Source organism: Sarcophilus harrisii, chromosome 1, assembly GCF_902635505.1.
Source record: "Sarcophilus harrisii chromosome 1, mSarHar1.11, whole genome shotgun sequence".
Classification (NCBI taxonomy): domain Eukaryota; kingdom Metazoa; phylum Chordata; class Mammalia; order Dasyuromorphia; family Dasyuridae; genus Sarcophilus; species Sarcophilus harrisii.
The window spans coordinates 80,186,516-80,201,147 of record NC_045426.1 but is presented as its reverse complement, the minus strand read 5'-3'; the positions used below and the strand labels follow the sequence as shown (position 1 = coordinate 80,201,147).

At 58.8% G+C, this 14,632-nt stretch overlaps 1 protein-coding gene across 1 annotated transcript in view; it reads left to right on the top strand.

The window, feature by feature from the left end:
- STAB1 (stabilin 1) overlaps positions 1 to 14,632 on the top strand; it is a 53,783-nt gene that overhangs the window by 26,247 nt on the left and 12,904 nt on the right. The window contains exons 27-51 of the mRNA XM_031965781.1: positions 523 to 621; positions 811 to 858; positions 1,094 to 1,224; positions 1,651 to 1,762; positions 2,067 to 2,144; positions 2,284 to 2,385; positions 3,142 to 3,249; positions 3,626 to 3,760; positions 4,047 to 4,175; positions 4,346 to 4,402; positions 8,097 to 8,180; positions 8,609 to 8,804; positions 9,624 to 9,719; positions 9,851 to 9,896; positions 10,013 to 10,074; positions 10,279 to 10,404; positions 10,659 to 10,732; positions 10,987 to 11,061; positions 11,326 to 11,445; positions 11,896 to 11,943; positions 12,432 to 12,509; positions 12,696 to 12,842; positions 13,278 to 13,418; positions 13,670 to 13,729; positions 14,317 to 14,493. Coding sequence (XP_031821641.1) covers positions 523 to 621; positions 811 to 858; positions 1,094 to 1,224; positions 1,651 to 1,762; positions 2,067 to 2,144; positions 2,284 to 2,385; positions 3,142 to 3,249; positions 3,626 to 3,760; positions 4,047 to 4,175; positions 4,346 to 4,402; positions 8,097 to 8,180; positions 8,609 to 8,804; positions 9,624 to 9,719; positions 9,851 to 9,896; positions 10,013 to 10,074; positions 10,279 to 10,404; positions 10,659 to 10,732; positions 10,987 to 11,061; positions 11,326 to 11,445; positions 11,896 to 11,943; positions 12,432 to 12,509; positions 12,696 to 12,842; positions 13,278 to 13,418; positions 13,670 to 13,729; positions 14,317 to 14,493 — 2,529 coding nt within the window. The remainder of the gene's footprint in view (positions 1 to 522; positions 622 to 810; positions 859 to 1,093; positions 1,225 to 1,650; positions 1,763 to 2,066; positions 2,145 to 2,283; positions 2,386 to 3,141; positions 3,250 to 3,625; positions 3,761 to 4,046; positions 4,176 to 4,345; positions 4,403 to 8,096; positions 8,181 to 8,608; positions 8,805 to 9,623; positions 9,720 to 9,850; positions 9,897 to 10,012; positions 10,075 to 10,278; positions 10,405 to 10,658; positions 10,733 to 10,986; positions 11,062 to 11,325; positions 11,446 to 11,895; positions 11,944 to 12,431; positions 12,510 to 12,695; positions 12,843 to 13,277; positions 13,419 to 13,669; positions 13,730 to 14,316; positions 14,494 to 14,632) is intronic.

The following is a 14,632-nucleotide window of genomic DNA, read 5'->3' as shown; positions in this document are numbered from 1 at the left end:
AGCGAGGCCCTGGGGGAGGGGAAGAGCGAGGCTCCGGGGGAGGGAGGAGCGAGGTTCTGGGGGAGGGGCTCCGGGGGAGGGGAGGGGCTCCGGGGGCGGGAGGGGCGGGGCTCCGGGGACGGGATGGGGCGGGGCTCCGGGGGAAGGGCGGGGCAAGGCCCCGAGGGAGGGAGGAGCGAGGCCCTGGGGGAGGGGAAGAGCGAGGCTCCGGGGGGGAGGAGCGAGGTTCTGGGGGAGGGGCTCCGGGGGAGGGGAGGGGCTCCGGGGGCGGGAGGGGCGGGGCTCCGGGGACGGGATGGGGCGGGGCTCCGGGGGAAGGGCGGGGCAAGGCCCCGAGGGAGGGAGGAGCGAGGCCCTGGGGGAGGGGAAGGGCGAGGCTCCGGGGGAGCGGAGGGGTCACATGAGAAACCTCGAAGGGGCGCAGAAAGGGGAGTCGGCGCTCGCGGAGGGGAGGGGAGGGGGGGTCCGGCGGCTCTCTGCCCCCGTCTCTGCCTCTCCTCACGCTGGGTCTTTGCGCCCCAGGCCACGTGCCGGCCCCGAGGGGACGGAGCCGCGCCGCTCTGTTCCTGCCCGGACGGCTACGGCGGAGATGGCTTCACCTGCTACGGGACCATCCTGGAGGTGAGCGGGCCCTGAGCCCCGCGGCCCTGGCCTGGGGAGGGCGGGTAACAATGCGTGGGCCCCGCGGCCCGGCCTGGGCCGTGGAGCCTGGGAGGGACCTTCCATCACGGGCACGTGGGCCTGGGTGCAGGGAGGGGGGCTCCCTCCCCACCCCCACCTGGCCACAGACCGCCCCTGCCCCCTCTCTAGGAGCTGAAGAGGAATGACCACTTTGCTGAGTTCTACCAATGGATTAAGGTAGGAGGGGGGGAGGCTTGTGCCCAACTCTCTAGTGAACTCCAGGAAACCTCCTGTACCAGGCCCAGGAACTTGTGGCCTAGATATTCCCTCGTCCAGAACCCGGGTCGCAGGGGGAGGCCCTGGGGGCTTCCCCTAATTTCCTATAGCTATGTCTGCCTTGGCCGGGGCTCTCGGAGGGAGCCGGAGGGAGCACTGAGCCCTCTGTTGACTTCCACGTGTGCTCTGGCCCTAGAGAGCTGGCTTCGCCCTCCCTGCCAGGGGCAACTTCACAGCCTTGGTGCCCTCAGAAGCTGCCATCCGGAGCCTGAGCCCCAAAGACAAGGCCTTTTGGCTGCAGCAACAACAATTGTTGCACCTGCTCAGGTATGGGGGGGGCTACCCCACCTGTCAGAGGATCCTAGATCCTAGCCCCATAAACTGGGAGTCGGACCTTCCCAAAGTCCATACAAGTGGTTTGAACCCAAGCCTTGTCATCCGAATGCAGGACAGGGAGGCGGTCACAGGGCTAGAGCCCTGGATGGATGGTACCCAGGTACCATCTCCCCCTCTGACCCAGGTTCTGACCATAGCCTCTTCCTTCCCTTCCCCTTCCCTGGTTTCCTTTCCTCACTGAAAATGGAAGGCCAGGGATCTCTGACTCAGCTTCCGCCTTGTGGAGCTTTGCCTCCGGCCAGAACCCCTCAAACTCTCTGATGTGTTTTTCTTCCACTCTTGTCATTGCCCTCTGTCTTCAAGGAAGTCCTTTAAACCTTTTGATACTCCCTCTCTTGACCTTTGTCCCCCATCCAGGGCCCACTTCCTCCCAGATGCTCTGACCACTAGGAAGCTGTCTGACCTCTTTGGGCAGGAGGTGATCACCCTGAACCCACCCACCCGCTGGGAGATCAGCAACAGCAGCGGGGTAAGACTTGGGTCGTTTTGGCAGATTCGTAGCATTTTTCCCCTTCAAGGTCACCAGGATGTTGAGGTGGGGAGGCAGAGTGGGCCTGGAACACAGGCTAAAATAGGCCAGCACCCCACAGGGGGCCACACAGGGAGGGCCGTCGGGTATGCCCTCAGAAAGGGAAGAGGAAGACCGGGACTCAGGGAAACAGCCCCATCCCCTGTGGGCTGGCTCAGGCACTGCTTGGTGCTCGGGGTGGGCATCCGTGTGCGTTTCTGCCTCTCTGTTCCTGTGCCTGAGTCTCTCTGATGCCTTTGCTCAGGGGATCACCATCCAGAATGTGAGTGTGGCGGTAGCCGACATCCTTGCCACCAATGGGGTCCTGCACATCCTCAGCAAGGTCTGTTCCTCTCCCCCCACTCCCTGCGAGAGGTCCCGTGAGCCCCTCCCTGCAGGGCTGTTCTGTCCCGCCCCCAGCAGCAACTCCTAAGCCCGTGGGGCCACAGCCAGCCGGGCTAGCTCAGGCTCTGGGTCCCCAGGTCCTGCTGCCACCTCGGGCGGACGTACCCCCTCCCAGGCTGAGTCTGAGACAGCAGCTGGATGCCGTGCCTTCCTTCAGCATCTTTAAGGAGTTGTTACTGGTGAGTTGTACCTGGGGTAAGCGTGGAGGACAGAGGGAAGGTCTGAAGGTGATATCTATGAGCATGGAATAGGGGAAAGAGCCCTCATTCTGAGGTCAGGATCGGGGCTGAATCATGGCTTAACTCCAAAGCAGGAGTTTCTAATCTGGGGTTGATGAATTTAAAAACAAGATTTTATAACTATTTTGGGCGTAGTTGGTTTCCTTTGTAACTCTATGCATCTTATGCATTCAGACATCCTTCCCTAAGCTGCCAAACCGGTCCAGGAAGCAAAAAAGTGGAGTCTTGCTTCAGTCAGGACTGGACGGCTCTGTCTGTCCCAGCTCTGAGCCTGTGATCCTGGGTTTATGCCGTCTAGGATGCTTTTAACCCTCAGCAATCCCCAGGAGACTGACTTCTAGGGGCTTCCTCCTCCCCCCCAACGCCCTCGTGCTGCTCTCTAGTCCTAGGGGATGCAGTGAGAGACATTTCCAGGAACTTGGGTGGGTGTGAGGGCAAGGAGGGTTAAAAGCTATGGCGAGGGCTGCACCGAACCAGGGAGTCAGAAGGCCTAGATCCCAGTCCCAGCTTTGTAGCTGACTTGTAGGTGTGCCCCGAGACAAATTGTTTCTCCTCTGGGGGAAAACTGACCAAGCACTAAGACTCCTCCAGGTCTGGTCCCTCTGGAATTCTTAGCCCATCATGGGCCAGGGGGTCTTTGGAGGGTCCCCCCCCAAGTCGCGCTGAGGTTAGCTGCTGCTGCCTCCTTCTCCCCAGCGATACCAGCTGCTGTCCCAGATTGAGGCTGCTGCCAAGTACACCCTCTTTGTGCCCACAAATGGCTCGGTGGAGGAGTACTGCCTGAAAGCCAATCTGAGTGCCCTGGTGAGTGAGCCCGACGGACCGGGCGGGGGTGGAGGGACCGGATCCAGGCTCCAGGTGGCGGGGCCAAAGTGTGGGAGCTGTCCAGCCCGACCTCTATCCGCCTCAGTCTCCTCCTCTACGGGATGGAAATGATACCTACAGGCTTGTTGTGAGGATCGGGAGTTATAAAATGCTACATAAATTCCAGCTGTCCTTGTCACCCTGGGATTTATCTGCTTGTATCTGAACAGAATACGCGGGGCAGCAGGACGCATGTAAATAAGCGGCCTGCTTCGTGGGCACCCGGGAGAGCTGAGGGTGGGGGACAGTGTGGGATGCCCTGTGTCCCTCCGGGTCACCAGCTGAGCTCCCTCCCCTCTCACTCCTCCCACTCCAGGACATGGAAACAGTGAAGCGCCACGTGCTCCTCGGAGAGGCTCTCACCCCCGACGCCCTGCGGCCCGGGATGCACCGAAATTCCCTCCTGGGCTCCTCCTATGAGCTAATCTTCTACATTGGGAAGGGGGGCCTGGTGAGTGCAGCCCACTGCCCAGAGCCCCGCCCCCTCCCGCAGAACCACACCTGCTCGACCACCAACCCTTCCTCTTCTCCGCATGGCCTGGGGAGCCCAATCTCCTTCATGAGACCCCCAGACTCAGTGCGCTTAGCGGTGGGACCCCTCCCGTTAGCTCCACCCCCTCCCCCTTTTTTTGGACTCAGACAAGATGTCACCCCCAAATGGAAACGGGGCTGGAGAGGGCTGAATGGGATGCCAGGCTGCAGCCCCTACCCCCTCCCTTTTGTCCCCTCTCCCCCAGCCTCTGGTGAACCAGGTCCCCGTGGTGGGTCCCACGCTGAAGCCCCAGGGGGGCGTCGTGCTCGGCTTGGGCGGGGTCCTGGCTGAGAGGACCAACATCTGTCTTCGCGCGCTTGAGAAGGCGGTCAAGGTGAACTGAGGTTGGGGGAGGGCCGGACCCCGGGAGGTGGGAGTAACCGCTCATACTGGGAGGCGAGGGTGGTGCCGGAGGTGCGGAAGATCCTGTCTCCGACTGGCCTTGTGAGGCAGGGGCAGCCGCTCCAACTGACCCTCGTATCCCTCTTCCTCCGGGGCCTGCAGAAGAAATGTGGCAGCTGTGAGCGGAGATACCGCTGTTCTTCCGGCTATAAGTTTCAGGTAATTGTCGAGGAGGTGGGAAGGGGTCTACGTCTCTGTCATTTCATTTACTCCTTCATTCCGTGTTCTAAAGTATGTCTGTCTCCCTTTCTCCCTGTCCTTTCCACTTCTCTCCCTCCACCCCCCCCCACTCTCTCTCTCTCTCCTCCTCTCTCTCCTCCCTCTCTCCCTTACATCCCTCTCTTCTTCCATCCTCTCTTTTTCTCTTTCCTTCCCTCTCTCCCCTCTCTCTCCTTCCCTCCTCCCCCTTTCTCTTCTTCCCTCCCTTCCTCTCTTCCCTCTCTCCCCCTTTCTCCTTCCTTTTCCTTCCTCATTCCCTCTCCCCCTTTCTCCCTCTCTCACCACCAATGAACATTTGCTATGTTCAGACTTATGCTAGATAAATGAGTAACTTCTGAGTCAGGCTGTCAAAAAACATTTATTTATGCCCAGGGCTCTGTGCTAAACAAAGCTGAGGACACACACACACACACACACACACACACACACACACACACACACACAGAGAGAGAGAGCACATTCTAATTGGTTAGAGAAGGCTGGATAGAAAATCTGAAGGCAGGCTTCTGGACTGAAGTCTCCCCCATTCCCAACCCCAATCTGCAAGCAACCTCCTTATAAGAGATCTCCCAGCCTCCGATTGCACACTCAGAATGATAGGGAACTCATTACTTTATAAGGCAGCCTGCTTCCTTGTAGAACCAAACACCAGTCCCCAAGTGCGCTTGTTTCCCCCTCCTTCTCTGGGTGTTATTTTCCCCCTCTATACAATAGGGGTGGGGGTGGGGGTTGATCTTGATGGTCTTTGAGAATTCTGTTCTCCAGTTGGTGCCCTGGAAACTAATAATAATTATAATAACATATTTTTAAGGCTCACAAAGTGTTTGACACATTATCTTTTTTATTTACCCCCCCCCAACATCAAGCGAAGTTTCAAGTGTTGTGTTCCCCCTCCACCCCAGTAGAAATGATAAAAGTTTTGTGATTAGGAAATCTCACTGCTGAGATAGGAACCCAGCTCTTCTGTGTCTTGTCCACCACAGCATTTTGTCTCATGGACACAAAAAGTAAAGGATAACATAAGGGAACAGCTGTTAAGAGTAGTTTATGAAGTGAATGCATGGAGGGCCTTGAATGTTGCTAATAAGTAAACATTTTATTTTGTATGCATTAGAGAACCACTCAAGTTTTTAAAATTTTTTATACTGCATTTAACAAACACCAAATAAAATGGGCATTTTTATTTGCAAAGTACAACAAAAAAAGGGGATACATGAAAATGTAAATCTCTATTATTTGCAGCTTTTATTTTTTGAATTATCACTGAAGATTTTTGAATAAGGAAGTCAGATCTGTATGGCAGCCATGTCACTCAGTGGGTAGAGCGATGGGCCTTAAGTCAGGAAGGCTTGAGTTCAAATTCAGCCTTAGATACTCCCTAGCTGTGTGACCCTGAGCAAGCCACTTAACTCTGTTTGCCTCAGTTTCCTCATCTGTAAAATGTACTGGAGGAGGAAAAGGCAAATCATTCCAGCATCTGTCAAGAAAACCACAAATGGGATCATGAAGAGTTGGACACAATTGAAATGACCCAACAAAACAAAACCAAAAAAAGTATTCTAGGAAGATAAGCTCTATGAAGTACTGATTGAAGAGGGGAGAGACAAGACACGTGCGGGCCTGTTACATAGTCAGATATACATTTCCGTATTTAAAACAGTTCCTGGCAATGCCGCCTCCTTTGCCATCTTGGTGCGTGACTGTGGCACTGGCACCGTGGAGGAGCTTAGTCTGGGCCTTACTTAGAACATTAGTCTGATCTTTCTCCTGTCGTCAGCCATAGCTCCTAGTGTTTGGAGAGTCAAATAGAGGAGGGGGGAGAGAGAGGGAAGGAGGGAAAGAGAAAAAGGAGGAGGGAGAGGGGGATAAAGAGGGGAGAGAGGAAGGGGGAGGGAGAAAAAGAGGGAAAGAGACAGACACCCAGAGAGAGGAGGAGAACAAGAAGAACAACAGGAAGAAAAAGAAGAAGGGAGGGGACGGAAGGAGAGGCAAGAAGGACGCGGGAGAGAGAGAAGAGAAAATGGGTAGGGGAAGGGAGGGAGGAGGAAAAGGAGCCGGCCCGCTGCTGTGTTGCTCGGAGGCACGGCGGGCCGCCCCTGTCAGGTCTGGGACCGGCGGAGGCGGCGGAGGGGCAAGCCCCCTTTCCTTGCGGCCGCGCCGCTCTGAGCGGCAGGCCAGGCCCCCCGAGAGGGAGCGGCGCGGCCGCCCTCGGCCCGGTGGGGCCCTTCCGCTCTCTCCCGCGGAAGCAGCAGCGCGGCCGCTCTCGGTGCCACCGCAGCCCGAGGCCGGCGCCCAAGCCCGAGCTCCCGGGCTCTGCCCGGAGGAGTTTCTCCTCTCCCGGGAGGGCTCAAGCTCCCGAGCCGCTCCCCGTCTCCTGGCCCTAGGTGGCGCTAAAGGGCGGCCGCCCAGCCCGCTCTCCCCGCCTCAGCTGGGCCCGGGCAGGAGTAAGGGGCAGGGCCGGGGAAGCGCGGGCCTCCGCCTGCCCTACAACAGCCCTGTGAGGAGCGGGAGCGGGAAGCCGAGGCGGGCTGGCTGCCCAGGCCACACAGCACAGTGTCCGAGGCAGGGCGCGCATCCGGCCTTTCCTTCCGTTTTTATACGGATTCTGTTCCTTCCCTCGCCTCGCTGAGAAATCGGGAAGCTAAACGCAACCCGCAGAACCGTGCCCACGGGCAGCCATTCGGGTGCATGTCTACATTGGCACCTCCGTCTGCACCCCGAGTCCGTCAGTTCCGGGGGAGGGGCAGCCTGTTTCTCCGGGGGTCCTTTGGAGCTGGGGTGAGCCGTGGCCCTGCTCAGGTAGACCCTTGCGATTGATCCTGCTGACAGCAGGGCTGCTGCAGTGTTCTGGTTCTCTTTGCCTCAGTCGGGACGGGTCTTCCCAGGCTCCTCTGAAAGCATCCCCTTCATCTCATACAGAACAGCAGCATTCCGCCACATTCGTATAACACAGCCCTCGGCCGCTCCCAGCCGGTGAACAGCCCTTCAGTTTCCCAGTCTTTGTAACCACAAAAAGCTGCTTTAAATATTTTGTGTACACACAGATCCTTTTTGTTGCTTTTTTGGGAGTGTAGGCTAGGACCATTATTGCTCGGTCAACAGGCAAGCACAGCTTTTTGATCCCCCAATTTTTCTAACTCAAGGACCAATACTCTATTTCCTTTGATACCCGCCTGTCTCTTTTGTCATTTTCTGTTACTTTCATGTTTACCTGATTTAAAGGTTTCTTTCTGTCTCACTTTAACTCTAAACTGATTTACTTTTCTTTCTGTCTCTGTCTCCTCCCTTTATCTTTCTCTATCAATTTACCCCCAGTCTTTCTGTCTTGGTTTATTTGTCTTAATTTATTACTGTTTCTGTTCATCTTGCCATTATTTCTGTCTGTATCTCTTTCTCTGGGTTTATTACTTTTTCCTCCCTCTATCTTCATTTATCATTACTATTTTTTTGTATCTGTATATCTCTGTCTCTGTTTATCTCTATTTCTATCACTGTCTGTCTCTTGTCTCTCAGTGTCTTGATTTCTTTAGCCTGGTATACGTCCTCTCCTCCTTCCGTTTATATCAAAAGTTTCTATTTGAGCTGCATGTCACCCTTTGACTAAATCCCTTCCTTCCCCTTTTGGTATTTCTAGAAAGGCCCCAGAGAGAGCTGTATCTACTTGTCAAATGGAATTCGGACCATAGGCTGCTACTATACGTGTGTTAAGAAAAAAGAGGTTTGTCCCAAGGTCTTCCTCCATGCTGTGATCTAGGACAAGAGAGGGTAGTGGCTGGGGATGACTTGGGGAGAGGAAAAAGGCATAAAGGACCCTCAGGAAGACTCCAGATCGGGTGTGTTCACCCTCCTAGTGTCTTGTTTCTAGGTGGTAACCTTGTCACTGCTGGAGGAGTTAAGGGGTGACTGAAGACAGGGTGACTCAGCCCTATTCTGGGACTTGGAAGCCCTCTCATGAGCCCTGATTTGAGAGAAGATGAGGCTTCTCTTACAAGCCTTCGTTGTATTTTGTTGTTTTTAACTGACTGCCCACATAACTTTGAGCAAGTCCTGGTTCCCACTCTGAGCTTCTGTCCCCAGCTTTCCATGAAGTGACGGAGCCAACCCCAAGGAGGCCTCTTATAACTTATCACTTACATTTGCCCCCAGATCCCCGACTGCTGCCCTGGCTTCTTTGGAACCCTTTGTGAGCCCTGCCCTGGGGGTCCAGGTGGTAACTGCTCAGGCCATGGGCAGTGTCAGGATGGCCTTCTGGGTAACGGAGAGTGTCGCTGCCACGAAGGCTTCCATGGCACTGCCTGTGAGGGATGTGAGCTGGGGCGCTATGGGCCCGACTGTGCTGGAGGTAAGGCCCACGGGGGGGGTGGGGCGCGCTGGGTAGCCTAGGCCCTTCCTGAGCTCAGTTTGCTCCTCTAAGTCCTGTGGGAAGAAGACTCATGTCATGACCAGAGGGTGTGTATGTGACAGACAGAGAGGAAAGGAAGGAGGGAGGAAGAGGGAGGGAGGGAGGGGGAGAAAAGGAAGGAGGAAGGGAGGAAGGGAGGGAGAGAGAAGAAAAGGAAAGGAGGGGGAGGGCAGAGAGACAGAGACAGAGAAAGTAGAGGGACAAGGAGGGAGAGAAGGAGGGAAGGGAGAGACAGACAGAAAGAAGACAGAGACAAAGGAAAAGAAGGAGGGGGAAGAGGGTGGGGGAGAAAGAGAGGGAAGGGAAAGGGAGGGAGGGAAAGAGACAGAGAGAGACAAAGAGGAAAGGAAGAAGGGAGGGAAGGGGAAAGAAGCAGGGAAGGGGAAGAGAGAGGGGGAACAGATAGTCAAAGAGAAAGACAGAGGAGGAAGGAAGGAGGAAGGAAGAGGGAGGGGGAAAGAAGCAGGGAAGGGAGAGAGAGGCAGACAATCAGACAGAGACAGACAGAGAGATCCTTCAGTGTTCTTACCTGTTCAGGAGGGTGGGACAGGCCTGTAGGGCTCACAGTCTTACCCCAAAGAGTTTGAATGGTGAGGGAGGACTGTGCGATCCTCCTCAGTTGATGGAAAGTTCTTGCCAGGCCAGGCAGGGGTAGGGAAGAATGGAGGATTGGGGAGGATTGCTGCCCTGATCCCTAGAACTTCATTTGGGTAGGGGCATGGGAGACCACCAGATTACTTCTCTCTCTTCCACCCCCAGTTTGTAACTGTGGCCATGGAATGTGCCAGGACGGGCTACTGGGGGATGGGAGCTGTAGCTGCAATGTGGGCTGGAAGGGCCCCCGCTGCGACCAAGGTGAGGGATGGTGGGACGGCCTTGGGGAGAGGTCCTGGATGACTGGGCTGTGGGGAGGAAGCCCCCTGGCTCCAATTGGGTTCCTTCCCCCATCTGAGCTGACAGTTGACATTGCCCTACTTTCTCTTCAGAGAACAAGGATTCCTTGTGTCCAGAAAGATGTGACCCTTTTGCCAAGTGAGTGAGCTCTGAGGCTTCGGGGTGTCGGGAGAGCTGGTGGGGCAGCTCTGGAGGGCTCCCCTGCACCCTGCGTTGGGGGCGGGGCTGACTGAGGCCTGCTTCTCTCCTTCCAGCTGCATCAACGCCTCCTGTGTCTGTTCTGCTGGATACACTGGCAACGGCACCAGCTGCTCAGGTCCTCAGGATGCCCGCCAAGCAGGGGACCTCGAGCCCCATGAGACGTTTCCCTGCTGCCCCTCTCCCCCACTCCCTCAGACCCCACCGGGCTGCCCCACGGCTCCTGGCCCCAGCCCCTAGTCCCATCCTGCCCCAGTGGCCCTTTTCTCCCCATCCCTGACCACTATCCCTGCCCCTCTCCCGCCCTCCCTCCCTCCCACAGAAGTGGACCCCTGTGCCCAGAATCATGGAGGCTGCTCCCTTAATGCGAACTGCACCAAGGTAGCCCCCGGGCAGAGGACGTGCACCTGCAAGGAGGGCTACTCCGGCGACGGGGAGCTGTGTCTGGGTGAGCTGCCGGGCGAGTTGGGGCCGGGCTGAAGCAGGAGGGATCGGGGCTCGGCATGAGAAGCGGCTTCCTGGGGAAAGGCTGGAGAGGGCACTGGGGTGTCTCCTCTCCTTGGAAGAACAAGGGAGAGAAAGGGAGGAACACAAAGGCTGAGGGCCCGTGGGAGCCTGTGGGAGGCTGGACAGCTCCTGTGGGAGAGGGAGGCCTTCTGGTGATCCTTCCCCTCCCCTGCCCTTCCGCCTCCCTCTCCTCAGAGGTCAACAGCTGCCTGATCAAGAATGGTGGTTGCCATGCCAGGGCCGAGTGCACCCCTACAGGGCATGGTCAGGTCAGTGACCTGGTGGGCCTTGGGTACCCTCAGGGCGGACAACGGGAGTCACCCAGGTCCTGCCTCCGCAAGCACCCACGGTCTCCATTTTCCCTCTGGAATGTAGGATTGGGGCCCCCGACCCCCTTTCCTTACCACAGACTCTCTCGGGGAGGGGGGAGGGGTTTCCCTCTCAAAGTAGGGCTTCCTGGGGGTCAGGGGCTTCCCTCAGCGGGAGCCCCCGACAGCTCACACTGTGGGGGGATGGGGTTCAGGTGGCCTGTAACTGCGGACCTGGTTATGCTGGGGATGGAATCCAGAGCTGTGACCCCGACAACCCCTGCGCCCAGGTGGGTCCAGTCCTGCAGCCCTACAGCCTTCCGTCCTGTAGCAGGGGAGGCTGACAGGTAGCGGGGGGCCAGGTGCTCCTCGCTGCAGCAAGGGTTCCCAGGCCCTCGGAGGGAGGGGAGGAGGCGCCCCTTTCCCAGGACTCGGGGCCGAGGGGGTTCAGGGAGTCCTATGGGTCCAGCTGCTCCAGGTCAGAGAAAAGGTGGCCTTGGAGGTGTCCACCTGACCCGCCCCTTCCCGGGCCGCTGGGCTCTGTTCTCCTCCAGGACAACGGAGGCTGCAGCCGCTTTGCTTCATGTAACAACACAGGGCCCGGGCAGAGGACCTGTACGTGCGGCATCACAACCGTGGGCGATGGCTTCACCTGCCGAACCCGGATAAGCCTGGTGAGACCCTGGAAGGGCTCAAGGGGCCCGGAGTCTGGCCCCTCTCTGAGCTTCGGGACCCCCTGCCTTGGGCCACGTGCCCCGTCCAGTCTGGGGACACTGTCCTTTCCCGAAGGGCCCCCGGCCGGCCCTGCTGGTCCCCGCCCCTCACATTATCCTGGGGAGACAGGGAGGAGATGGGGCTTAGGATCAGGAGGGCTCAGCCTCAGGTCTGCCTCCGACCCCCGACCAGCGGCAGAGTCGCCTCGTTTCTTGGGGCCTCAGTTTTCTCATGTGAAAATTGAGCCTTGGATCCCACGCTGCCCCCGCCCACACTCCTGGGCCCCCCTTTCTGATCTGTCAGCCTGGCCTCGGGACAGACCAGGGCTGTGGGTATGGGCCGCCCGGGGGGGCTGGGGGGGAGGGAGCCAGTCGCTGTGCTGCCCTCCCCACATGCCCCCCGCTCCCCAGGAGCTGCTCCGGGACAAGGACGCCGCCTTCTTCAGCCACTACTTCATGGTGAGTGGGGGGTAGAGCTTCCCCTCCGTGATGCAGCCTCCAGGGGTCCTCTCTTGTTGTACGGGGTCCTTCCCACAGTTAGCAGCCTGACTTCCCACAAGCCTGGCGCCCCTTGAAGGCAAAAGCTTTTTCTCTTCTCCCCGGGACCCCCTCTCCCCCGGAGGCTTTCTGAGGCAGGGCCCACCCTCCCACCCTCCCTTGGCCCAGGGACTCACAAGGAAGGGGTCCCGCCCCCCCAGAGCTCAGGCCACGGGGTTGACCAGCTCCTGGCCCTTAAGAAGATCCCGGGGCTGAGAGTGAGGGCCTTGGGCTTCTAGTTCCTCCCCGCCCTGAGTCCCCTTCCCCTCTCTGGCTCTAAAGCGAGCCCAGATGCATGTTCCCAGGGTGACCGTGCTCTCCATGTCCCCTCCGGGTTCTGGATCCTGGGCCGGGCCAGGGCACAGAGGTCCTAGAACTCACGTCCCCGCCCCTTGCGTCCTCCCTCACAGGAATATCAGGAATTGAAGGGAGATGGACCCTTCACGGTCTTTGTCCCTAGAGAAGATCTGATGAGGAACTTTAGCCGGGTAACTCCCCCTCCTTCCCCCCCCCCCCCGCCCCTCCCGCTGGGCCCGGAGGGTGAGGCTTTGGGCCTCCCTCGGCTTTCCCTCTCTCCTTGATGGGTGGGGAGGGGGAAGGGGTGGGGGGGTGAGTGAGCGTCTGGGGGGAGGGGACGGCGGGCCAGCGCGGCCAGCTTCTTCCTGCGCCCCCAGAGAGAGCTCTCCAAGTTCGGCGACCACCGGCAGCTCCTGTTCCGCTACCACACGGTGGGCTGCAGGCGCCTGCTGGCCCAGGACCTGCTGGAGGCCGGCTACGTGACCACCCTGTCTGGCCACAAGCTCCACTTCAGCCAGCGTGAGGTGAGGGCCGGGGGGGGGGGGGGGGGGCCTTGGGTGTCAGCAGGAGGAGACTTTGGGGTGGCGTAGCCCCAGGCCGGAAGGAAACTGGGTTCTGGGACGGGCTCGGTGACCTTCCCTTGAAGGAGGCCCCATCAGCACAATGAAGGGTTGGTCTAGAACCGGGGTTAACTGGGGGCCCATGGGACTGTGTTTTTAAAAATAGGGTTTTCTTTGTAATCTTAAAGCATGGTTCTGGAAGGGTCCGTGGGCTTCCGCAGGCTGCCAAGGGGGCCCCGTAAAGCGTCACCGCTCCCGGCTCAGCGACGCTGGAGGTCTCACACAGCTTCGACCCCTCTCGTCTTTTACAGCCCCCCCCACCCTCCTTCTTGGGGGCAGCCCTGGGGCAGGGACGGGGGCCACCCAGAGCCCCCGGCCCATGGCTCTTATTCCTCCCAGGGAAGCGTCTACATCAATGAGTATGCCCAGGTGGTGACGGAAGACCAGCTGGGAGTGAACGGCGTCCTCCATTTCATCGACAAACTGCTGCTGCCCCCAGAGCTGGTGCACTGGACCAATGACTCCTCGCCACCTCCCAAGGTGCAGAGCGTGGGCAGAGGGGCCGGCAGCAGTGGCGGGCAGGGAGCCAGCCCGAGCCGGGTGGCGAGACTTCAGCTCCCACGGCAACGTTGCGGCCCACAGCTTCCTGCCTCCCGCCCCCGGTCTGGCTGGGAAAAGCGCTGCAACTGGTGGGGTCTGCACAAGCGGGAGGGGCGGCTGGGCCCTCGTGTTCACGTCTGTTTGCTTTGTTTTGTTCTTTTTCACGGCTTTGGGGGCTTCCCCATTTCCAGCAAAATATCACAGAAGCAGCTCAGAGCTGGGGCTACACGATCTTCAGCAAACTTCTGACGGTGAGCTCACAGGCGTCGGTCTGTCCGTCCGTCTGAGCCAGGCCCTGGGCGTCAGTCTGCATGTCTGGGAATGGCGGACATAGGTACCGGGGGGCACAGGGAGGCCTCTGCGCCTCAGTCACTCAGGCACTGATGAAGCCTCTCTCCGGACGCTTGGGATGTGTAGGAGGCACACGGTGGTTCCGAGCCCTGGAGGAGCGGGCTCTGGCAAGACTGGGTGTGTGAGTGTCTGTGAGTGTGTCTGAGTGTGAGTGTGTGTGGGTGTGTGAGTGTTAGTGTGTGAGTGAGTGTATGTGTGAAGGTGAGTGCCGTCTGATCCAGGCGGGCTTATGGTGGGCGAGGGGTCAGCGCCTGAGCCCAGAGAGTGGCCGCTTCTCCTCCCTGGGCCCCAGAGATGCCACGCTGCCCGCCTTTTGCCCAGCCCCCCCCCCCGGCTACCACTCTGTGGAGGAAGGGAGGCCCTGAGCCTCCTTGGGCACCCCCCCTTGCCCAGAACTTCCTCCTCCTGTCCGTCCTGGGCAGGTGTAGGGGGTGTCCGGCCCGGGGCCTTCTCCTGCCGTGGTGACCAGAGTTGGGGCCTTTTTCAGACGGCCAGGCTGCTCCCAATGTTCCACGACAAGGCTCACCAGCCCTTCACCGTCCTGTGGCCCTCGGATGAAGCCTTGAGAGCCCTCCCCCCCGAGCGTCAGGCCTGGCTCTTCCACGAGGACCACCGGGATAAGTTGGCAGCCATCTTGAAGGGCCATGTGATCCGCAACGTCAAGGTGAGATAGGGAAGGCTGGATGCCCCCTTTCTTCTTTGAGCCTGGCAAGGCCTTGCTCTTGGAGACCCCCAGGGTCCAGTCCTGGAATGGGGCCTCTGTGCCAGGAAGCCTCAGGCCACTGCCCTCAGGGGGCCACCTC